The sequence below is a fragment of the Sturnira hondurensis genome, unplaced genomic scaffold (assembly GCF_014824575.4).
Source record: "Sturnira hondurensis isolate 20B ecotype Veracruz unplaced genomic scaffold, ASM1482457v3 Scaffold0022910, whole genome shotgun sequence".
NCBI lineage: Eukaryota > Metazoa > Chordata > Mammalia > Chiroptera > Phyllostomidae > Sturnira > Sturnira hondurensis.
The window spans coordinates 15,778,580-15,803,222 of NW_028095541.1; the positions used below are offsets into that span (position 1 = coordinate 15,778,580).

Sequence of the window (24,643 nt, forward strand, 5' to 3'; positions counted from 1 at the left end):
AGTTCATCTTCCTCCACTGTCCAACCCAACCTCCAGGCTTTTTTCTTCTTTACATTATCCTTTCTTTTACTTTTCTCCCCCTCTTTTTGACAAGCAACATTGGGGCAAAATTTCTCCCAGAGGGGACAGGGATATATGGGGTCAATAAACAGACAAAAGAAGTTTCTTAAAATTAGGGCAGGGAGGCAATGGCTTGATGCCAATGACCCTCAGCTCTCAAGTTCTCTTTCAATGTAATAAAATCTACAAAGTAGTTTCCAATTTTTAAAAAGGGTTTGATCATCCTCTTCCATCAGTATGCCTCCCCACCTTGTGCCCAAAGAAGGCAGTAGGGTGTGGTGGGATGAGCACTAGATGATGAATGAAAGGTGTTCTCCTGCTGAGGGTCTCCTGGCTGTGGTCTCTTGGCCGTGACTGTGGTCCTGCCACTGAACTTTTCTGAAGCTCTGGTTCAGGTGCTAAGTTGGTTTAGGGACATCTTCTATACTTACCCTCCTGGTGCTGTGGATATCACATAAGCTAAATTATTCTTACATGACTTTANTAGGGTGTGGTGGGATGAGCACTAGATGATGAATGAAAGGTGTTCTCCTGCTGAGGGTCTCCTGGCTGTGGTCTCTTGGCCGTGACTGTGGTCCTGCCACTGAACTTTTCTGAAGCTCTGGTTCAGGTGCTAAGTTGGTTTAGGGACATCTATACTTACCCTCCTGGTGCTGTGGATATCACATAAGCTAAATTATTCTTACATGACTTTATATGCAGAAAAGTGTGATCAACATGTGTTATTAAAATCACCAACAAACATTCATGGGCTTACTCAATGAATTGTGAGAGCAAAACAAATAGAATGAACAATATCCACTTTAATATTATACTCACAGGAGGAAGAAGAAAATGACACATTATCTTTTTGAGACATAAGAGCTCATGAAAGAATGAAGATTCTGAATATAGCTCGTGTAAGAACACCATGCTGTATTATATTCCAAAGCATCATTCTTGAGAAAAAAAGTCCAATTATAGGTCATGGACTCACATTCAGGAAGGTGCTTTTACTCATCCTCACTCCCAAATGAGCTGGCAATAGTGAACCTAGATCAGGCTAGACAAAAGACTGCCCATCCACTTTATACTGTTATGACAAGTATGTTCAAATATCAATTATTTATAAAATTATGAGATGAATAATTATCCACATTTCCTTCCCTTCCCAGTTTATTATCCAGCAGAACCTCTCTTCAGGGATGAAAAAGAGAGTCTGTGTCATCATTTACTTGTGGATAAAAGTTTTGATTGGCTCTGGCCAGGTAGCTCATTTGGTTGAAGTACTACACCAAAAGATTGTGTGTTCTCTCTCTCTCCCTCCCTCCTTTCCTTTCTTTCTAGTACCAATAATTACATTCTCAGGTGAAGAAAAAAATAAGAAGTATTAAAAAGTTTTGGTCGGTCAGGAGAAGCCAAACCAATTAGCTAAACACAAGTTTTTGAATGCTCTCAGAATTACAACTCTATTGTTCATTCTGGTCCTGTCCCGTATTTGCATCAAAAACATCGATCTGTCCTGGCTGGTGTAGCTCAGTGGATTGGGCGCGGGCCTGCGAACCAGACGATCGCGGTTCGATTCCCAGTCAGGGCACATGCCTGGGTTGCGGGCCAGTTCCCAGCAGGGGCCAGTTTTCTGCAGGGGATGCACGAGAAGCAACCATACATTGATGTTTCTTTCCTCTCTCCTTCCCTTCCCCTCTAAAAAGATAAATAAATAAAATATTAAAAAACAAACAAACAAGCAAAAAACATTGATCTGTGTGCTTTAGCTCTTGGTAGAAAAACATTTATCTGTGACATAGCTAAAAAATATTTTTGGGGTTTTTCTGGGGTATGGGTGTGTAGTAACGTATAGTGATTTAATGGAAACATAGAAATGTTTTGCTATTGAACATATATGCTAAGGCAGCTTTGCACATTTATTCACTGTATCTACTTTAATATAAAAATATTTGGTAGCTTTTGTATTAACATGTATTATGTATATGAGCACAATGCTGTTGATCAAAATTCTCTGTCAAAATTAAAAATATCAAAATACCACATCTGACTCATTGTTATGCTGTAGTCACAAAGAAATACTGAATAGAAACTTATTAGCATTTCATTAAATTTCTTCAGATCATTGTTACAAATAATAAAAATACAGACACATTTTAAAACAACATATTTCAGTCTTAAAATGGTCATATTAATATAATTACAGCCTTAGGTGGCCAATAGTGGCACGTTTCTCATTTTCATGAGAATACAGAGGTTCTCCCAGATCTCAAGCTAATAGGCTCCTTGGTCTAAATATATACAGTAAAATCTGCAGCAAATTTTTGAAGCATTAAGATCTGAACCCTGGAGACATCTAGTGAGTAGTTTGAGCTGCAGTGGAGCAGATTTGTTTTGTTTGGTTTGGTTTTGCAGTGACACAGCTGCTAGGAAATATATTTTTAGATTTGCTTTTAAAGCAAGCAAAAATGGCATCCACTTTGTGGAAATGCATCTAGAATGTTCCCTCAGTCCCTACAGTAATGGGTTAACCACCTACAGAATGTTCTATTCAGTTGCCTTCCTCCTTAGAAGTGAGAAAAAAAAGAACAAAAACACCCCAAAACAATAGCACTAGACACTCATCTGAGATGAAGCCCTTGGAGCCTGACTGGGACACCTCACCCTTTAAAGGTGTGTTGCAGAAAAAGCCCTGTAGATCAGACCCCTGGAGTTTAAGCCCTGTAGATCAGCCCCTGGTATTTCTGAGTCGCCTCATCATTGACACTGTTACGATTTCTTACTGTTGTTTGGGTTTTCCTCTGGCAGCTCTTCCTACTATGTCAAGAGCAAATGAAAAGAGATAGGTTCAAAGAGTTATATCAGAACAAGGGCAAGCATGACCTTTGATTTCACAGAAAAAGAAGAAAATAAAAAGAAAGAAATCAGCTACTTGTGTCAATCAACTGATTGAAACAATTTCGTGTATTTCAGAAATATGGAGTGTGTTAGTGCTTCCTGAACAATAAGAACTATCCCCTGGCTTAAATGACATGCTGGGTATTCACACCTTCCATCAGGAGAGGCCGTATGTAAACAAATTTGCACAGAAAGTGGTTGAGCAAACAGTGTCTCTTTTGTGCCAAATAACAAGATGCCAAAGGTCTTGAGAATTCTTAAACAAGAATTCGATTTGATGCTAACATCTAAAAATGGTTCATTTCTTCAACTGTAAGATCTTTAACGTTTTTCTCTGTCCCCTCCCTGAACACCCTACTTGGGTTTTGTCATAAGCCTTGGTTTCTATACTTCACTCAATAACATGATATTGTCACCGTTTCTGCCATACTAAATGTACTGTTATGCTTTTCTTTAAGTCATTTTTAAATGGACTTTTTTACTTAGTTGTGATAAAGCAAAAATATTCATTAACTTTCAAGTTCTTGGTAGTACTTATCTTTCCAATACTCATTAAAACATTATCTAATTATTAAAAATTTAAAAACCTGTTTCTCAATGTGCCAATTAAAAACACTGACTGCAAGTGAAAAACAATTTTGAATGTACTTTGAATAGAAAAACATTAAAGTTTCAAAAAGAGTTATGATAGGACCCATTTGCCTTAGCACAGAGGCTGACTTTTGAAAATCACACTATATAACCCTTTTAAGCCAATATTGTTTTACTCAAAGTATCTCATAATTTGAAGCAGCTGCTGTGTTTCAGTTGACTTGATGGCTTATTCTCCTTTAATAAAATATTGAATAATATAAATCTGGTTAGTTCAAATGGGGGACATCTGTAATAGTGTCAACAACAAAAAAATTTTGTAAACAAAAAATAAAATATAAAAAACCAAAACCCAATCCATTTATTTTTGGTCCAGACCCATGCATGTCTAATTAGCGAGTTCTGGCCACACAACAATGTTGTGCTGCCATTTGAAGGTGCGTGAACCCTGGCTACACTCAACTCCAACAGTGAATGGCTGAGAACTCACATGCACAATGCTTGCCTAAATCCATCAAGAAACAAACCTGGAGAGGGTGAGAAGAAAAACAGGGAAGCTTTGAAAATGGACAAAGGGCTGGTGTGAAGGGCCAGTGGGCCTGGGTCCCAGTCCTGTTTTTGGCATTTGTTCATTTTGTAGTCTTAACGAAGTCACACCAATCATGGGAGGCCTCTTGAGTCGCTACTGACAGAGGGAAGGGTTATAAGAGATGATGCATAAGACCTTGCCACCTGATTCCAAATAAGCCAGGCCTGTTTCTTGAGAGAACATCAATGACACTGGTCAGGCACGTTTCCTAGTCACAAATCTACAGTAGCCAGCTCCAGACCCTCCGGAGCAGATGGAGTCACTCACGCAATTCACGCGCAAGCAAAGGGACCATCAACCCCAAGGGAAAGGCAGGGCTTACCACGAGGCAACATGTATCTTAAAAACTCATTTTTCCTCTTCAAAATATGAACGTGTGTTTTCAGCCAAATGTACATAAAAGTGACACATGCTCACCTGAGGAACTTTAGAAGCAGTGTGCGGAAAAGAATGGTTATCTGGAAGCCCTCTGCAGGGCAGGATCCTGGGCCTGAGGGAGCCTGTGCTGACAGAGTTGGACACAAACTCCTATAGTTCAAGCTGCCCTGAGGGGGGCTCACGGAGGAGACGACCACAAAACCCTAGGGAGAAAACTCAGGTAGGTGGCAACGGGTACAACCCGAAAATACCAGGACATGTGATCCCAGTCAAAGGCAGTTTCTGCTGACATTTAGATTTGTGAAAGCCAAGAAAGGGGATGTGGCTTGGATATCAAAAAGCGGAGGGCGTGGCATAAACTTTTCCTGAACTTTCTAGCAAGGCACGGAGCTCTTCGGAGAGTTCACCCCAGTAGCTGCCGAAGGAGGAGGAAGGTCCTGTTCCAGTCACCTTTCAATCGTGTTGGTTGTTTAGCCCGCCCCAGATCTTACGCAGAAATGGGGTTGTAAGCAAGTTGCTTTGATTCTGAAGCCCAAGTGCAGTGCTGTGACCAGCAGCCTCATCCCCTCTGGATGGTGTTGGCAGTCATTACTTTGCATCACAAATCACCAGGAGATTTTTGCAGCTAAGTGGATGTCTCAGTCTTCAGGAGAGGGTGAGGATAGCAACAGCCCCTGCTTCTGAGATGGCTCCGCAAGCTGTCCTAACTCCAGAACCCTCCACCTCCAATGTTCTTTTAACAGTCTTCCTGCCTGCCTTTTACAAGCCTGAAAGGACAGCAGGAAGGCACATGTAGGCGGTCTCCACGCAAAGGCACTTTCTTACTTGCAAATCAAGCCCTGCCCTGTCCCATGACAAGATTTCATGAGTGTTATAGCACATGAAGTAAGGAAGGCGCTCAGGAAGAAAGAGTCCTTTATCCACAGAGCTTTTTGCGGTCCCCACACTATCTGATGTCCACTGTTTTCATTTCAATGCAAGTAAGTTGTAATCAGATCCCTGCATAACAACCAGTCTGATCCTAGGTTTTGGATGCTACAAATCTAAAAAATCCAAAATTGTACAAAGTAATTTGTCATGAAGACAAATAAGCATTACTTATTTATTGATAATTATTGCTTTCAAGATGATTTATCTCTATCTGACTCCAGACTTAGAGCTCTTAGCTCCTGGTAAGGCTGTAGATTGTAGGATCTTGAAATGATGATTGTAGAGACAGTGAATGACAACTTTGCTACTTACTAGTGTGTGATCTTGTAAATAATCTTTCTCAGCCTTGGTTTCCCAGTCTTAAGATGGGGTATGACAGTACCTATGCCAAAGGGTTATTATGATGACTAAATGAAAGAATATGTATTATTTAGACCACATTGAAAAACAACTTGTCATGCATATTAACTCATCTATAAACTGAGATAAAGAAATCCACAGTTATGGGCACGCAGATCCATGCACACATGTACCTTTAAAAGGAAACACTGATTTGGTACAACATTGTTCTTATTAAATTTTTTCAAAAGAAATAAATGCTAAATATTGTGACTGGACTAGTACGAAAGTAAGACAGAATAGTTATTCTCAAATAAATGCAATTTCTGCCAAAGACTTTTTTCAGGCAATCATTGAACCTGATAAAAAAGATATATCTGTTATGTAAAACTGCAGAAGTCTTTTAATGTTATCTTAAGGCTTAAATTGATAGCCTAAATAACAAGCAGTCTATTTTTCTTTTAGAATTTAAAGTGTTTTTCACAAGAAAAGAGGAAGAAATTCTCCCTTTAAATGTTAAAGGACACACACCAACCCCCACCACCTCTATACCACACCTTCACATTTTCTGCGTTTGCCTCTGAAACTAAATACAAGTGAGCATCTTTGTGAAAACACTGAAAATTGTCACAAAATGCTGCTATCAATGAGATCTGTACTAACAAATAGTGTTGACAATTTAAATCCTTTTCTACATTATAAATTTAAACAGAAAATAGATCATAAGATTTATAGACTGAAGACAGCCCAATGAAATTCAAATGGATTTTTAAAAAAGACTAATGCCAATAACAAAGAAGTGTGCTTCTAAACAATTGATATAAAAACCTAAAATTTTAATTCCTCATTGAATCAACTTGAATACGGGAAGCCTCACTCAATTCAAGTAAATGTGCCATAGCATGACAAAAAAAATTGGAAAATTATATTTGTTAGAAAGGCACAGGTCTTACCTTACATCTTCCACGAACATTTCTCTTCTAGAAGAAACTTCCTAGACTTTCAGAGACCTCGAAACCACCCATTTCTCCAAAGCCTCCAGCTCTGTTTGTCTTTATGGTGACTGAATGCAAGGCTTGAGGGGTGGTTTTTTTTTCCAGAAGGAAGCTTTTAGTCAAAATATGTGGTTTAAAGGAGCAGTATCCACCCTTGTTAAAACTATTTCACGGACGTTCAGAGGTTTTGTTTCTACTCTGTGAAAGTTAAATCTGAGTAGGAAGGCATTTTTCCTATCCCGGAAACCGGCATAACTAAAACCAATGCTGAGCTAACGAGAAATGTTTCTTCCATGTGTTCTGTCTGGCAGAAACTGCAAGCCATATCAAGGAAACACGTGATGTTTATAAATACAATATGGCTCATGTTGTCATAACCTCTCAATGACAAAAAGGAAAAATAAGTGCAAGGAAAAGCAAGCAGCCACACAGCAGGAAAGATGAGATTCGTATCCCTTGGAATCTGCCTATCAGATGTGCATATACTACCCCTTCTTGCTTCTTAAAAATCAAGTATAACTAGAAGCAGCAAGGGAGAAATATCTACCTCGTCCTGGATCACCACCGTATCTAAACGTGTTTGCCTGGGTAGTTACTTCAGTAAGAGTAATGCCTCACCATTCTAATAGAAACATCTTTTTCTCTGTCAGAAAGACAGCATAAAAGGAACATAATCACACCCACCGTGCATAAATGAGTTCTGCAGTGTTAAATCAAGCCTATAACAAAACGAGAGCAAGGATTTCACATAGCCTGGAACTATTATAGAGGTGAATAGTATGGATGTCTGCATCATTATTGATTATTGACTTTCTAATCTTCTATTGGACTGTAAGATTTGGGAGGCCAGTTACTGTACTTGGTGACTACTACAGTTGACTCTTGAACAAAGCAGGAGTTAATGGCTCTGACTCTGCACAGTCAAAAATCTGCATTTAACTTCTGGCTCCCCCCAAACTTCACTACTAATACTCTGCTGCTGACTAGAAGCCTTACTGATAGTATAAATGTTGATTAACACATATTATGTATGTTATAGGTATCATATACTATATTCTTACAATACAGGTATAGAACAAAATGTTATTAAGAAAGATACAAGTTTGATATTGTCTTATTCATTTATTTTTGCTTTCACTGCCCTTGCCTTTAAGGTCAAATTCAAAAAAATGCTCTCTGAGACGAAGGCCCACAAGTTTAGTACCTATGTTTTCTTCTATGTAGTTCATTGTTTCAAATCTTATATTTAGGTCTTTGATCCATTTTGAGTTAATTTTTGTATGCGGTGACAAATAGCACCATAAACTAAGGAACTAGTTTAATTCCTTTGCATTTTTCCAGCACCACTTATTGAAGAGGCTTTCTTTTCTCCATTGAATGCTTTTGGCTCCTTTGTACAATGGAATGCTACTCAGCCAAAAGAAAAGGTGAAACACTGCCATTTGTGACAACATGAATGGATCTTGAGAGTATCATGCTAAGTGAAATAAGTCAGATGAAAAATGTCAAGAGCCATGTGATTTTACTCATAGGTGGGACATAAAACTGAAACCAACAAATGAATGAACAAGACAGACAAAAGGAAAGGAGGGTGTGGGGAAGGTAGCAAAAGGTAAAGAAGGTCAGATATATGGTGCTGGAAAGAGTTTTGACTTTGGATGGTAAACACACGCAATACACAGATGATGTATTATATAATTATACACTTGAAACCTATATAATTTTATTAACCAATACCACCCCAATAAATTCAATTAAAAACTTTTAAAAAGTCAACGAGAAGAAAAGATACATTATTAGTATTGCACTATAAAGGAAAAAATTCTGCATTTAAGTGGATCCACACAGTTCAAAACCATGCTGTTCAAGGGTCAACTGCATATCTTCAGAATCTTTCACAAAAGCCTGAACCGGTGAGGTGGTTCAACAACGCATGGTGGTTGGGTGAGTGAAGCAGTGACACTTTACAATAAAGGAGCCAGATTAGCCACTCCAAAATAACCACTCCTACTTTATAAGTTTGGAGGTATTTAAAATACTGAGTGCCCTGCCAATTCAATCTAGAAGCAAGATTTGCCCTACTGAGTTATAAATACAGTGAAACAAGGTCTGTCCTTTTTAATTTGCTATTTGGAGATTTGTTTCCTCTCTACTATAGGGGAACTTAACTCCTGGAAATAAAATGCAGAAACGTGTGCACTTCTGACAATCACTTAATTTAATCAGACAAATCTGTTATTCTCATCTTGAACTTTAGGGCTACTCACTGCTATAAAATTATATTGATAGGAAATTTTGTCAGGCTAGACAGCCATTCTTATTTCTCATTTTGGTCAGGAACTACTTCTAGGGTAAACTAGCAAATATGTTGTAAACCTCAGACATTTCCATTTATAAATTTTTGCACTGATCTTGGTAAGAGAAGGCATTAACCGGAAATTTGTGATAGGAAAAGTGCTGAAGTGAGCTCCCTTTTCATTCAGACATTTAGTGAAAATTTTCTGAAGGCAGTACATGGTCCAAGGGAAACACAGGAGCTTTCCCCTGGGAAGCGTAGAGCTTAGAAAAGAACTTAAGATGTGTACATCAATAACTACAAGGCAGGCAGGAAAAGGTGAGTGTGCTATGACAGTGGGTGGACACCTGAAGTTCTGTGGAAGTCAGAGAAGAAACAGCGGTGGCTGAGGCTGGGAGGAAAGTGGAGTAAGAGGAAGCTAGATGATGACAGTGGCTTTTTGAGTTAGGTCTTCAAAAATGGGTAGCTCACAGACACTGATGATGAAGACAGTGGTGTGGAGAAGGACAGTAGTGATCACTGGCATGATTAAGAAGGCCAGTTCTGGAGTTGACCTGCCTAGCTCTGAATCCAGCCTCACTCTGACAAAAGCAAGTTCCCCAACCTCCCTGGTCCTCAACTTCCACATCTGAAACAGGGGGATAATAAGAGTTCACATAGGGGTTGTTTTAAAAATCAAATGAGCAAAATGCTCAGTTTTCAAAATGCTCAGCATGGTACCTGGTCCATAGTAAGTATATTATGAATGTGAGTTGTTAATACTACTGCCATTACGTGACATAATGTGCCTTTACTCACATAATGGTGGGTTGGGTCAAGGAGGACTTTGAATGAATGAGTGTTTTCTAAAACTTCCGTTTCTATGGGATTCTTTTTTCTTCCATTCCTATAGGATTATTTTATTCACTCCTGCCATCCCCATGTGCAAAATACTTCTCAACCAGAACACTAGCCATTCTATCCTATATAAAAAGCTACATTATGCTGTAAAGTGAGTACCTGCTTCTTTTCTTTTTCTTTGATTTTCTCTCCCACCTCTTTTTTTTGGTGGGATATCTTTCACCTTGTCAGAAGAGAACAGAATGAAACAAAGTCAAATATAAAAAGATGCCATGATAGAATTATGAAGTGAAACAAATATTTTTAAAGGATATTTTATGTGTTTTAAAATCTTAGGAGGAGCATCACATCAAAATTTGCAAAACTTATATGGAAGTATCTGAATCCAAAAGAGTCAGAAAGAACGGGGGGTCTAATCCGACATCTGACATTTACCAGTTGTGGGGGCCTGGAAGAGATGTCATTGCCTCAGCTGTAGCATCTGTAAAATGGAGTCAGAATACCCACTTATGCAGTTGTTGCCCAATTTAAATAATATGTAAAGCATTTAACACATTGCCTACCACAGAGACACAAAAAAGTCTATTATCTTAAACCCAGAAAAACAATGGTATGGAATATTACTTGTATCTTGACTGATTCCACAAAAATTTAGTAGAGTTCATATAAATGATTACAATTTTGCCAACAACAACAAAAAAGTCAAAGTGGAACATATGACAAAAAGAACATGGGGAGGAAAATTAAAAAGAGAAGCCAGGAACAAAGCCAACACACAAAATACACGCTGCAGAATGCCTGTGTGCTGGCTGTGGGTGGGCCTCAGATTTAATTCTAAGCTTTAGAGTAGCAATACAAAGAGGGAAAATGATCACTTACAAGATTCAGAGTGTCCATATGACAAAAATAAACCAGGAGAAGCACAACTATTTCTGGTGATGAGAACAGGGAGATATTTTTACAGTGGGTTCTCATTAATGACAGAAAATGAATAATACAACATTTGTAGCACTATCATTACAGCACTCAACGTGCCGTGTTTAACAAGTGTTTACACTCACCATGTGTAAGACATGGCAACTGGCTTTGGGAGGAGTACACAGACGAACAGGAGAACGTTTGTGCCTTTGGAGAACTTGCAGTCTTAGAAGTGAGATGAATATGCATCTGAATGATTATAACACCAAGGGAATATAAAAAATGCCCCCCCAACAGAAAGATTATTTTGGACAGAGCATTAGGGAAACTGCATTCTTTGATTTGCCTTCTAAAAGCACGTTTACTTTTTTACATTTTATTATGGAAATTTTCTTTTTAAAACAAGATTTTATTTATTTACTTTAAGAGAGAGGCAGAAGGAGGGAGAAAGAGAGGGAGAGAAACATTGCCTCTCACACAGCCCGTACTGGGGACCTGTAGCCCAAGTATGTGCCTCGACAGGGAATTGAACCAGCAACCCTTTGGTCCCAAGGCCAGCACTCAATCCACTGAGCCACAACAGCCAGGGCATCATGGAAATTTTCATTAAAAAGTAGAGAAAATAACATAACAGACTATCATCATTTAGCTTTGACCAATTTTGACCAATAAATTGATAGCTTTGACCAATAATCTAACAGACTACCATCATTTAGCTTTTACCAATTTTGTTTCAATATTTTCATTCTTTTGGTTTGCTTGCTGGAGTATTTTAAGGCAAATCCCATTAATCGTGCCATTTGACCTGTAAAGACTTCACTGTGCCTCATTTTTAAAAACACAGCCACTAAGCCATCATTATACTGAACAAAATTAACAGTGAACCCTTAACATCATCTGATTCCCAACACATGTTCAAATTTCCCAAATACTTTCAAACATGTCTTTTACAGTTGGTTTGTTCCATCAGGATTCAAACCTGATATGCACATGGAATTTGGCTCTCACAATACGAAAGAGAACAAGGAACACAGTAGTGTTCTACCCTTCATCGACGCTAGCAACTTGTTGATGTAATTGGGCAATTGTCCTGTAGTACAGTAGATGGGTGGGATTAGAAAGGCAGATATGTGAGGTGGGGGAGGACATTATACCCTTGGAGTAAGAACTGTGAGGCAGCTTTGCTGGGTTTTGCAGGTGCGGATGATATTGACTGCAGGTGCTGGTCTCTGCAGAACCAGAAGTTGGGCTTAGGAGGATGACTTGGGAAGCAGTTGTTAGACTGGAGTACAAAGAACTAGGGAGAATGGTTAAAAGCTGTTGCATAACTGACTAGAAAAGTAATGAACACTGTTAAGCATAGCAGTGCAGCAGTGCTACTAGCAGCTTGGAATCTGGAGCCCAGCTGCCAGGGTTCAAATCTCAGCCCTGCCATGCTCTAGCTGTTTGGCCCTGGGAACCTTTCTTAACATGCCTAAGCAACTGTTTCCTGAGTTAAAAATACAAGGGTTCATACCGATACCTGCCTCAAAATGTTGTCTTGAAAATTAAATAAAATTACCCAGAAAAGTGATTAGTAAATGCTCAAAAGAGTCCGCTGCTGTAAGAGTGGCAGTGCAGGCACAGCCAGAGGGTCAGTGTGAGAGGCCCTGCACAGCAGGGGGGCCCTGGTGACTGGCAGGGTGCGCTGAGACACAGGCGCTGGGCAACTGAAGGCTCATAGATAACTCAACTTTTTCATCTCGTTCCCCACACCTCAACACACACACACACCTGTGCGCACACACCAACACTCACAAAACAGAAAAATGGGAGGAAGATGGCTTGGAAGAAAGCAGATTAGGATTTTTTCCTTCCACATGATACACTGGAAATATTGGAAGACCGCCCGTGCGGAGACAACCAGCTGGAAGTTGAACACCGGCATCTTGAACTCTTAAGAAAAGGCAGACTAGGGATGTAGTGTCAGGGATCATCCACATGGACATAGGGGCTGAACCAGTAAAGGATACAAATCACAAGTGAAAAGGAGCAGATAAAGATAAGCAAATTAAAATCACACATATACACAAACTAGTGAAGAAATCTGCCTGAACACATTGAAGATGATAGAGGGCAAGAGGAAGAAGAAAAGTTAGTGAATGAAAGATGCTGAGGTGTGTTGCAATGTAGGCAGGGATGTAGAAAGGGCAGTGTGGTGGAAGCCAAAGTTTCTAGGGAGACTGTCCATCGGTGTCAAATGCGGAACTCAAACAGAAGAGGTCTGGGAGGCAGTGGCTGAATAGGGTATTATGAGTAATATAAGATACAGGGCCAATTCTGGGGACTGTGTTCTAAATGCAAATCTGAAAACCATACATACGAGTAACAATTAAAGAGATGCAAGACAGAAGGAAGTAAATCATGGGAATAGAGAATGTTGGGAAGTAATCTCAAGGTGCGTGAGAAGGTGAAAAAGCCTGAAAACTGTGAAAAGCCACTGGGTTTGGAGAACAAGAAGTCACTAGTGGTACCTTTTGAGAGCCAAGAAATGGAATGGCTCATCTGTGAGTTGTAAAATACATTTGTGAACTACAAACCTGTGAGCACACACATAATTTTTTGCAAAAGGGCCTGTTTCACATTGTGAGTACAGTACCATGGGAATTGAATGATCAAAGCTACTGTCTAATGTAAAAAAACAGAAGCCAGGTGACGGAAAAAACAAGGACACCGGTATGCTCAGTTCCAGCAGAGAGCCACAAGTCTCGTTAAATAGACTAACCTCAAAAATGCTCAGTTAGATGTTAAAGAAAAACTAGACCTGTTTTTCTCACCAAGCATATATTCTGTGGGTGCTCACACCCTCAGAGCTAAAACTTTAGCCTAACTTGATTCTTAGGTAACACCGCTACCATCACAGCTCTGCTCTAGAGAGCTGACTGTATTAGATCCAGAGTCCTAACACCTTTTCTTTCATAGGCAAGACATTCAATGCATTGTGTAAGGAAAGCTTCAGAGGCCACTACAGACTTCTAGCATTGCTCTTGTTGCGTCTCTGCATGGTGCCACCAATGTTTTTCACGATACGTGTATGTACTGTAATGAATGCTAATGAACGGGCAGCTGGAAGTCTGTCTCAAGCTGCCTCTAGAGGCTGGCGAGGGAAGGTCAATGACATGAGACACAGGGCTGCGTAACCGACGCATGTGAGCAGTGGCCACATTCCTCCACGGCCACGAACACATTGCAAACATACGGGAGGATGGAGTCCCTTCAACCTACCATGCAGCTCAGTTTAGTCTACAATAATTCATCCTTGCTCTGTTCTCTATTTCTGTTCTTCACCACAAGCAATGGGGCTATGCAGCTGCACTCCAGACAGCACCCAACAAAGCTTCCTTTCCTTTAATAGAAAGGCAGTTATGTTCATCAGGAAGGAGAGAGAATTTCAATCACTAGAGCCAAAAGGTGAGGCTGAAGGAATTCAGTATCTTTCAATTTTGGGAATCTGTAATGAGGCCAAGTTACAAACTGCAGACACAATCACATCTAGTTGGTTTTTAAACTGTGCTCTAGCTCTCATTGCTAAGCCGTCTTCAGCGAAACCAAAAAGCCTTTCAGTGGGTTGGATGCTGAAAATTTGTTGTTTCCTCATCTGGGGACATCCATTGATTTTCTCCCATAAAAAAATTGCTGTATAAAGTAGGCTGTGAGCAGCTCAGAAAGTGACTGCTAGGGTCTCGTCTAAAAGTAAAAACACAACTTCACTGAAACCCACACCAAAAGTTCTGAATTCTAATAGGCTTTGTTCATATGGTTAATATTTGATTCTCTCCCTGGTCACCACTGGCCCCTTATGTAGGTACCACATCTGCTTAAGAGTTAAAACAGGTGTGTCTTCCCCAGCCATAAACAAGATTTTCAGAGGCGATTGTGGGACCCCTGTGTGGGCTCTACATAACAGGAACAGATTCTGAGCACCATGAAACTCCAGTTCAAAGGCTAGACTTATCAAGCACAAAAACGTCCAAGGGAGCGCAGATTCCTAAGGACATCACCAAGAAAGAGAATAATGGAGTAATCAAAGGCAAAGGGTTCTGTAATATTCAGTATATGCTACCTGATTGGCGTGACCTGGCCTGTCTTCACATGGTACTGGTTTACATTTTGAGTGAGGCTGGCTATAAATAAACCTCAAAATCCTAGATTGTATGAAGTGGCCACACAGCCTTCACTTCAAATCACACATCATTTCCGACATAAAAAGAAAGCAGAAGTTGAGTACATCAGAGGCCTTTTCCTCCAGAAGTGTAGGCTCTGATCCCACAATGTCAGCACTCATATTCCAGGCCAGAATTACAAAGAAATCCTTCCAGCACTTTCTGTTGGACCTCTTGGCCTCTGGGTCCTAAACTCACATACCCTCTGTGGTAAACTGAACAGTGATGTCTACATCCTAAACCCTGGAACTCGTGACAACATGGAAGAGGGGGATTAAGGTTGCTAATCAGCTGACTTTAAAATGGGAAGAGTGTCCAGAAGTACCAGGTGGGTGTCCTTAACAGTGGAAGAGGAAGGGTTGGAGATGTGATGATGGTAGCAAAGCCAGAGAGAGGCCATTTGGCTGGGTTTGGTGAAGGAGGAAGAGGGCTGCAAGCTGAAGAATGCGGACAGCCCCTAAAAGCTGGGGGGAAAAAAGGAAATATTTCCCACAGCTTCCACAAAGGAAAGCCAACAGCCTGCTGATGACCTCTTGATTTCAGTCCATCCATACTGGATGTCAGGCCTATGGAACTATAACATCTGTGTCATTTTAAGCCCTAAATGTGTGCTAATTCCTACAGCAGCAATAGAAAGCTAACACATGGTGCCGGGAAGTGAAGGTGGCTTCACCTCGGGCTCTCTACTCCAACTCCAAGCCAGGCAGTGCCTGCATTTCTTTGCCAATAAAACCAATTCACTTACTTTTTTCTAGTGAAACTCCAGCATCCAGCCCAGTACTAACCCTCAAGTAAGATGATATAAAATAGCACAGCATTTCCTAAATTTGAGTGTGGGGGCACGGAGGAGGTATGATTGGAGAGGTTAACATTTCTTTTTTCCTCCCATTTTTCCTGCAGAAGGATGCAGTGCTATTGTTAGAAACATAATCCCTTTCTAGTGGACCTGCATTAATGTGGTTTTAAATTCTGCCTTTTCAGTTTCTCTGCTCTTTTTTCTCCAATACATCTCTGTATGCTTTGAATGTTTGGATAATCGGAGATGTTCTAAATCAAGAAAGAGAATTTTAGCTCCCAAATCGTGCAGATTTTTGTACTATTGTGCCCAAAACATGGTTCAGATATGATTTGATAATATTTAATATAGTACAACAGCAAATGGTCCTGAATTAGAAGGTGAATAATTTAATTAGAGTGCTAGGAGTTGGAATAGCTGATATAAGAAGATTAATAGCTTTTACATGCAATTATTTATGTTTTTTTCATTGTTGTTTGTATGCTAGTTTTGTTCGACTTAGGAAAAAACATAGCAAGAGATCCTCTGAATAAGTGAATGTGATGTGGACCAAGAACTCTTTTATGGAAAGATTTTTCTGTATCTCCTTGGAATGAGGACATAACTAAACTCTATGCTTAGAGGTGAATGAGGATGTGTGAGGCCTAATTTCAACTCCTTTGCTGTATTTGACCAAAAAAAGTCTTTCTCTACCAAGAAACAAATAAGTCATCAGATGAGATGAATGGGGAGAATAACCAAAACCTGGTGGTGGGATGTGATTATATCAGGAGCACATAGAAGAAGAGATCGTTTGACCTACCAAATAAAATTAAAAATAGAACAGGAACACTTACCCTCATGTCTCCATTCACAGTTTTGGGCATGTGATTGAACGCATGTGCAGGATCCTTGTTGTATACTTTGAGGAGCGATCTATCCTGAATGTTCCTGGAATGAGAAACAACAATAACTATGACAGACAAAAGGAGCCCAACTTTGGCCATTTTCTTTGTCCACCCATAAGAATCAGGTAAAAGCAGCAGCAGGCAATCCAGCTGGTGTCCACAAGCAGCCAGATAAAAGTTCTTTTACCATAGAATAAACAAAAATAAATAAGGATAAGAAAAATGACCTCAACTTTTCTCCCCCCTTGTTTTTTGGTTCTTCTGGAAAGCATAATTCTTTCTGTGTAGTTTTCCACCCATAGATATCAGGTGTCATGACTTTTCTTTCAAGACTGTGAGCAAGGAAAGGTGACACTTTAAGAAACAATAAAGCTCAATGGTATCTACAATATGTTCAGAAAGATTTGGTTAAGATTTAAATATTTAATTGCTTACTTTACCCAAACACCTGGTTTTCTGCTTATCTTATGAGTGCACACAAATGAAAAATGCTTTTCTCACTTCAAGCAGTTTCAGCAAGAGAGAGAACATCTATTTGCAGTCCAGGAAAAAAAATAAAAGGATCCCAAAGATCAAAACTAGTGTCTTTACAATGTGTTTTTTTCCCTTCCACAGGGGATTTTAAAAATACTTTTCTACATACAAGTTGACTTCATGGGTGTGCAGCATATTTAGAAGAAATAGCAGCAGATAAATTCTTCTACCTCTCTGTCTCCCCTTCTGAACCCAGCATTTATTTAGAGCTGGGAAATCAATCATACTGCAGCAAAGAACAGAAGTCCCACATCTTTTTCAGTTCCTACCTTAAAATTATTTAAGAGCATATGAATGTCTACGAAGTCCTTTTTCCTCCATATTCAGATTTCAACAGCAGAAGGGCCACCCGAGGCACTTTCAGCCTCGTCTGTACGGTGATTCCTTCTAATGCCAGAGCGGTGAGCTCAGAGAACCGTGTGCAGGAAGACGCATTCCTTTCCTCCAGGTGCAGCCACACGTTTTGAGGGCTGATTGAAATCTCTGGGATTACTGGGTTATGTTTCTGAGAATTCTTGGACTAGACTTGCTTCCCTCCTTTAAATATCCATCAGTAATTGCTTTGAAGCAATGACTAGCCCTAGCTTGCATGATTGCTCCAGATTTCAAGCAGCTCATTAGGAGTCAGCTTATGGGGAGAGTGTGCAGTCCTTGTTATGAGAAGGGCTAGGTAGGTTACTATGAAGGGGGTGGTTCACAGAAAGTAAGAATATGAGGATTCACAAAAGGAACTCACCACGTGGCTTTGGGGAAAAGTTACAGTAGTGTTGTGAAGACACTGAAGACCATAGCTGAGCCACGAAAAAAAACTAGTGTGATTCTAAAAATATTTAAAATACATGAGGTTGATTTAGAAGCATGTTTGTCCAAGATGATCCAATGGTATAGGCTCAGACTGCATTTACCATGGCAACACTGTATTTACCAATACAACACTGCATTTCAACCTGAGCTCTCTGTAGCATTTCCCTAGGCAAAACATGGAGAACCCAACACAATGACAAAACAGCCAAACGTTTAACAAGTATACTCTCACTTCAAAAATACCGAAGGATGTAAAATAAAACTTTTCTCTGAGTTAGATTCAAGCCATTGTCTTCAGTTGAAATCCACATGATACATTTTAGGGGTGAGGAGGAAGGTTCTATATAATGGTGATGATGAAAACTTATTTGACCATTCAAATAAGATATAGTTGAGGGACTTTGTGCATAAAAGAAATACAGTAATTCTTTGGAAAGGATATACATGACATTATCAAACATAAACATTATATTCACTACCAAGCAAAAACATTCTCCCCATTTAAATTTTTAGATCCATTATTATAAGCAAGTCAAAACTCTAAAAAATATAATTCTAGACAAATTTATAAATCAGTGGCTTCCCACTTAAACATTTTAAATGTGATTAAAAAATCAGGCTATCAATACTACAAGGATCAATAAGACCATCATTTTTTGCAAATATAAACATATTAACTGAAAATTATCAGTGTTAAAAGTGACAACTTCTCTCAAACACTGCTTTCATCTAGTTTATCAACTGAATTTGCTTGAAAAAAAGATTGTCTTAATTTGAAAGTCTAGGGGACCTTTTCCTCCGTTTCCCCTCCCATTTGTCTTCTGACTGTCTAAGGACACTCCCTCAGACGTACAGAGGAAGTATTAGTAATACCCCGAGGCTTGGGAAAGGCTCTAGAACATTGTGTGGCACTGAAATGGAAAAGTTCTAGCGCAGGCTATGAGACAGTGGGGCCCAATTATTCATAATGACCTCATCAGCCTTGAGCTCCATAAGCAAAAGTGGCTTTGCCTAGAGTTTCATGCTTATTTATCATTACTGCGTCCCTCAGTTCCTCTAAAGGCAAAATGTGGAGATTCAAGATGATTGTTACAAAATGCTTTGTCCATGTAAAAACTCTATATGGGATCCTAGTACTGCAAACATGCTCTTTAAACATAACATGATTACTTCGTGTTTAAGTTTATGTTTTGTAAATCCTCCTCCTCTTTTTTGGTGACAGCCTGATTAATAATTTATTCAAGAAACAAACATACATTTTCTGATACCCATGAATATTTAAACACATTTTGAAAAAGCAGGAAGGTTGGGTGGCAGCTGCAGCACCCTCTCCCTAGGGCACGTGTCAAGCTGTGAAAGCCCTACATTACTCATCCACCTTGGCACACGCCGAAATGTGTCGTTTGTGATCATTGTGAGATATTGATCAGTTTTCACTTATTATGCAATAAGGCATATTTTTAAAAGTGGTTTCCACTAATTCCATAATGAAGAAACAGGCCAGCCTGCTATTCCCACAGGGCAGGGACCCAGAAAGCCACGTTGTGGCCTAGATGAGTTGAGGAGGGAGCAGACTGAGGGAATAAGAAATTCTTGACCAAGAATGTGGACAGTCAGGTTTGGAGCCAGGTGTGGTGATGAACTTTTCTGTGTGATCCTAAACAAGCCCATTAACTTTTATGGATCTGGGTGTCTGGTACCATAAAATGAAAAGGCTGGGTTAGTCACTAAATACTTTTTTAATTTCTAAAATGTTTAGGGGCTGTATTAGCACCTGCTTGTTGGCACTGATTTAAATCCTGTGTCTCAGGCTGTTCGGCGGAGATGGATCAGATGGGTCCCTCCTACTTTATACACAACACCACTACATTGAGAAGGACGCTTTTACTTCCAGGCCATCTGCAGTAGCAGGAGTCCATTTGGCCTCACCTTAGAGTACATTCCACTGTGGGGCCCTGGAGAAAGCCTACATAGAAAGTCAGATCCCTTGAGAAAGGCTGACTATTTAACAGACAAATAGAAAGGGAGAATATTTCTCAGCCTCTTTTCTTGTGGACAGTGACAACGTCTGCTGCTGCTATTCCAGCTTGCTCATGTAAAGAGTGACTCAGTGCGATCATGACCTTAGATGTCTACAGGCTCTGTCCCCGAGGGTCAGAGCACTTGAGAAGAAGTTGGGAAAGTTCCAGTCATAAGTCATGCTGCCTTCAACTCATGATCTTGATCAAGTCTCTCTACCTGGGCCTTAGTTTCCCTAACTCTTAAATAACCACTGGATTAGGTCACTTCCTAAGTTCTCTTCTGATCATGTAAAGATCTATGTGAGAGAAGTCTGCCCTCATCTTTCTTGACTTTGTAAACCACATCTTGTAAGTAAATTATAGAAAAGCAGTTAGTGAATTCACACTCGGGTGAGATAAGTCTGCCAGTCAGGGTAAGAGCAATGTTTTCTTCCCTGGGACATCTCTTCCCTGAAGAGATTAGGACTCAACACAAACTGTAGCAATTCTAAATGCAGTATGGTGGACACACACACACACACAGTGTAACTACTTACCTTACATCATTTAATTCATAATACACATTTCTGCTTTCATCTTTGATATAAATGGCGACACTGGGCGACTCCAGCATTTTCATGGTGAGCTGCTGTGGAAAGGCACTTACGAAGAGAGCCCGGATCGTGTCTGCACTTGTGATTTCATTCGGCATCCTGAGCTGCTTGGTTTCATCTCCATATTGCAGATAGAGAACCCCTGCATGCAAAATGAACACAGGGATCAGTCACAGACGAAGACTCACAGCACAGCTAAGCCATTCTGTCTGACCGCATGCCGGAATGTTCTGGGCAAGCTTGAGAGCACGTAACAAGAAATACATGTGTGGAATTTCCAAGAAATGCATTTTCAGGTTATCTCAAAAGGACCCATTTTTATTTTTTGGAGTCTAGGCAGGCATTAAAGAACCTAATTTTTAACTTTTTTGAAACCAAAAGAACAAAAAGCTAACCTTTGGTAGCCTAAAGCAAAGTCAATATACTTTCCTTAAAAAGTATATTTAGGAATTCAATCCTGTAGGGCGATTTTTCCCCCATGTCTTTCACTAACTATAAGCACATTCATTATAAACATGTGAAAGATAAATAGTGTAAATCTTTATAGTCCATTCAGAAACGTTTTAAGTGGCAATGCTACAATATTTCTGTGGTCTAATACATATTTATAGCATAAGAAACTATCTACAAGAAAAGCATCTGATGCTTCAATGTCTGAGAAAGAAACTGGAACAAGTCAGTTACACAAAGAAAAACAAACACAGGATGGTAGAATTCCAGAGTTCCAGGAGGGATGTGGCTCCCAGTGAATGATGCCTCCCACTACTCACTTATGTCCTCTTACAAAGTGTAGTTTTTTCCCAGATTGAGTCTGAGCTTTGCCACATGGCTTGCTTTGGCCAATGGGACATTAGCAAGTGTGACGTAAAGTGGAAGCTACAAGTGCTTGCATGCTAGAGCTTGCCCTATTGGTGAGCATGGTCACAGATTCTCCCCTATAGAATCAAGCTCCTGTGGAGACCACCCAAGCAGCACGAGGAGGCCAAATGGTGAAGAATGAAAGCTCAGACAGATGGGCCCACTAAGCACCCATTCAACGTCCAGAACAACTGGCCAATCACGAGGGTGAGCCTTCTTGGTAGGGTACCCGTGGCCCCAGGTGAGCCTACACAGCTGACATCACATGAAGCAAAAACAAGATGCCCCCTTGAAGCCCTGCCCAAAATACAGAATCATAAACAAATAAATAACTGTGGTTGTTTTAAATAACTACGGTTAGGGTCATTGTTATTCAGAAAGAGATAACTGAACCACAGCATTAAAGGTCCTGGCATTTAATTTGAATCCTATTTCTCATGAGACACTACTTGAGGAGGGACTACTACCACTAGAGAGGATCTTTGGCAGAAGAGACTAAAAAGAGAATAGAAAAGGACTTCTGGTTAAATATGGCAGTTTGTGGAATAAACTTATGTCTTCTCCTGAAATTCCATTAAAATGACAACAAGGAATAAAAAAAAGTATACGTTAAGGAATTGAGGGAATGAGAGAGGAAACCAGAGCAGAAAAGAGTAAGCTGACACCTAGGTCCTCCAGGAGACAGCTCCACATAAAACATGCAGGCCTGGGGAAGCTCAGGAAGTGAGGCGCCACGTCCGTTGGAGGCAGGCATGCAGAGAGAGTGGAAAGCATGAGCCTTGATGGAACTATTTTTTTTTAATGGCACAGAAATCTGCCCACATCTCCCTTTCTATCCTACTTAGTCAAGTGACTCCCTGTATCCACAGAAGACTGAAGAGGTTGAACCAACATACTCAGATTCACTGGGCACAGGAGAGGATGGGTGAGGTGCCCTCTGACAGAATGCTGGCACAGGGGCGACATCTCAGCCAGGAAGCTAGAGGAACCCATCTAGAAAAGCTGACTGGCCCATGACAAGAGACCCACAGAATTTTGAGTGTTCCTGTTCAGATTCTGTTTGGTCACTGCACTGTTAAGGAGCCTGGCCCATATATAAAAACTTCCTCCTAGTACACCCACGCATCGCTCATACAGTGGCAGATAACCAAGGATTAACAGACAGTTCATAAAAGCCTCTAATGTGAAAGAAAAGACTGAAATAAACAGAAAACAGAAACTCAGAAGAAATGAAGCATGAGAGAGAAATTAAAAATTCAGTGAAAATCAAAAAGTTGATAAAATTATAGTAAATGGAGTAAAAAGACTAACGAATGAGAAAAGGATGAAAACCAAGAAGAAAAACAGAGAATTACTTCAGAGAATCCCAACAGCTAATAATGGGGATTTGAGTAAAAAGAGATCAGGAAACACAGAAGGTTTATAAAAAAGCATTATAAGAATCCCCTCTCCCCAAAACTGAAGGACATGAGATTGGAGATTGAAAATATTCATGAAATGCTCACACACATACATGCCTGTCACTGAGAAATTCCAGGTGGCAGAGGAAACAGAGGTTTCAACCAGCTCAGAGGGTGGGGAGAAAAGTCACAGAAGGATCAGGAGTCAGAAAGGCATTAGCTTTCTCAACAGCAACCCAGAAGTGAAAAACCATGTGGAAACAGCCATGACAGCCTGAGAGAAAATGCTTTTGATTAGGTTCAAATCCAACCACACCACTGATCGGGTACTCATTAAAGGCAGCTTCTCAGCAAGGCCTTTCCGGACTACCTTGTTCACTACTTCCGCACCCACTTCCCCTAATATTTCACACCCCGACCCCTGCTTCACTTCCGTTCTTAACATTTTTCACGACACACTTGACTTGTGAAACATGCAGGGGTCAGGGGTGGACCCCTGGACCCCTGCACAGATGGAAATCCAAGCATAATATAATTTCTGAATCCCACACAATGGAACTGCTGATAGCCCACGTTGACCAGAAGCCTTACTGATAATACAAGGTGGGGGGGAAGTGGGTTTACAGTTGTGACTACACAAAACACAGTTTATTCTTATATTATTATTTATTAGTTGTTGTATTACCTTCCATATGAACAAGTACAAGCCTACTTTTGTCTCACCTTGTTTAAACAGTAAATTAACACAGTTTGTACATTATACCTATTATATACACTGTATCCTTAACATAAAGTAAGGACAGAAAAGAAAATGTTATTGAGGAAATCATAAGGAAAAAAGTACATTTACAGAATTTGTTGAGAAAAATCTGTGTTTAAGTGGACCTACTCGATTCAGAGCATGTTGTTCAAGGGTCAATTGTAAAATTTATATTTTAATTATTGTTATTGTTATCATCAGTCTCTTCCTCTAAAATGTAAGGTTCACAAAGTCAGGGATATTTAAAAAACGTTTTATGTTGCTGTTCACCATGGTATCCTGAGCACCTGTTATATGATGTGTTATGTAGTACAATAGGTCCTCGATAAATGTTGAATGAATAAATGAATGGATGGATGAATGAATGAATGATTTATTAGTCATCCAAAAGGAATGTTCATTTGGGGTCTAGCTGAACTATAAGAGCTTCCTTCCTTCCTTCCACTCAGATTATATTTATTTATTTTTAGAGAGAGGGAAAGGGAGGGAGAAAAGAGGGAGAGAAACACTGATGTGTGAGAGATATCTGTCGCCTCTCACATGCCCCCAACTGGGGACCTGGCCTGTAACCCAGGCATGTGCTCTGACTGGGAGTTGACCAGTGACCTTTTGATTCATAGGCTGGCACTTAATCCATTGAGCCACAGGAGCCAGGAATGAACTATAAGAGTTTGTGATGCCCAATGTAAATAGCCTAGTGACCTCCTTCCTGCTATGTATACACAGTAGAACTACATTCTAAAGTGTCCTTTTGCATTTAGCATAAGCAGCCCAACTTCTCCTCTCTGCCCAACACAGTTTTGATTCTTAGCTTCTTCATGGAGTTAGTTCTCCAGAATATCCATTCTGTTACGTGTCCTTCAGAGTGCAGAAAAAAACTTTCAAGCCTGTCTGATTACAGATTGTGCAACGTTTTTGCCCCAAAGGGGAGATGTGGTGACTGGCCGTGTGGTTGTTAAAGTCATATCC

At 40.0% G+C, this 24,643-nt stretch overlaps 1 protein-coding gene across 17 annotated transcripts in view; it reads right to left on the minus strand.

Annotated features, from left to right (window-relative positions):
• Nucleotides 1–24,643, minus strand: part of KIAA1217 (KIAA1217 ortholog) — a 299,231-nt gene that overhangs the window by 83,132 nt on the left and 191,456 nt on the right. For 16 of the 17 annotated variants that reach the window (XM_037037195.1, XM_037037194.1, XM_037037191.1 and 13 more), the window contains 2 exons: nt 20,600–20,798; nt 16,654–16,747 (listed from right to left, as the gene is read on the minus strand). In XM_037037195.1, the coding sequence (XP_036893090.1) occupies nt 16,654–16,747; nt 20,600–20,798 (293 nt within the window). Of the gene's footprint in view, nt 1–6,723; nt 7,041–16,653; nt 16,748–20,599; nt 20,799–24,643 lie in introns of those variants that run through there. The other variant, XM_037037190.1, reaches the window with a different exon arrangement.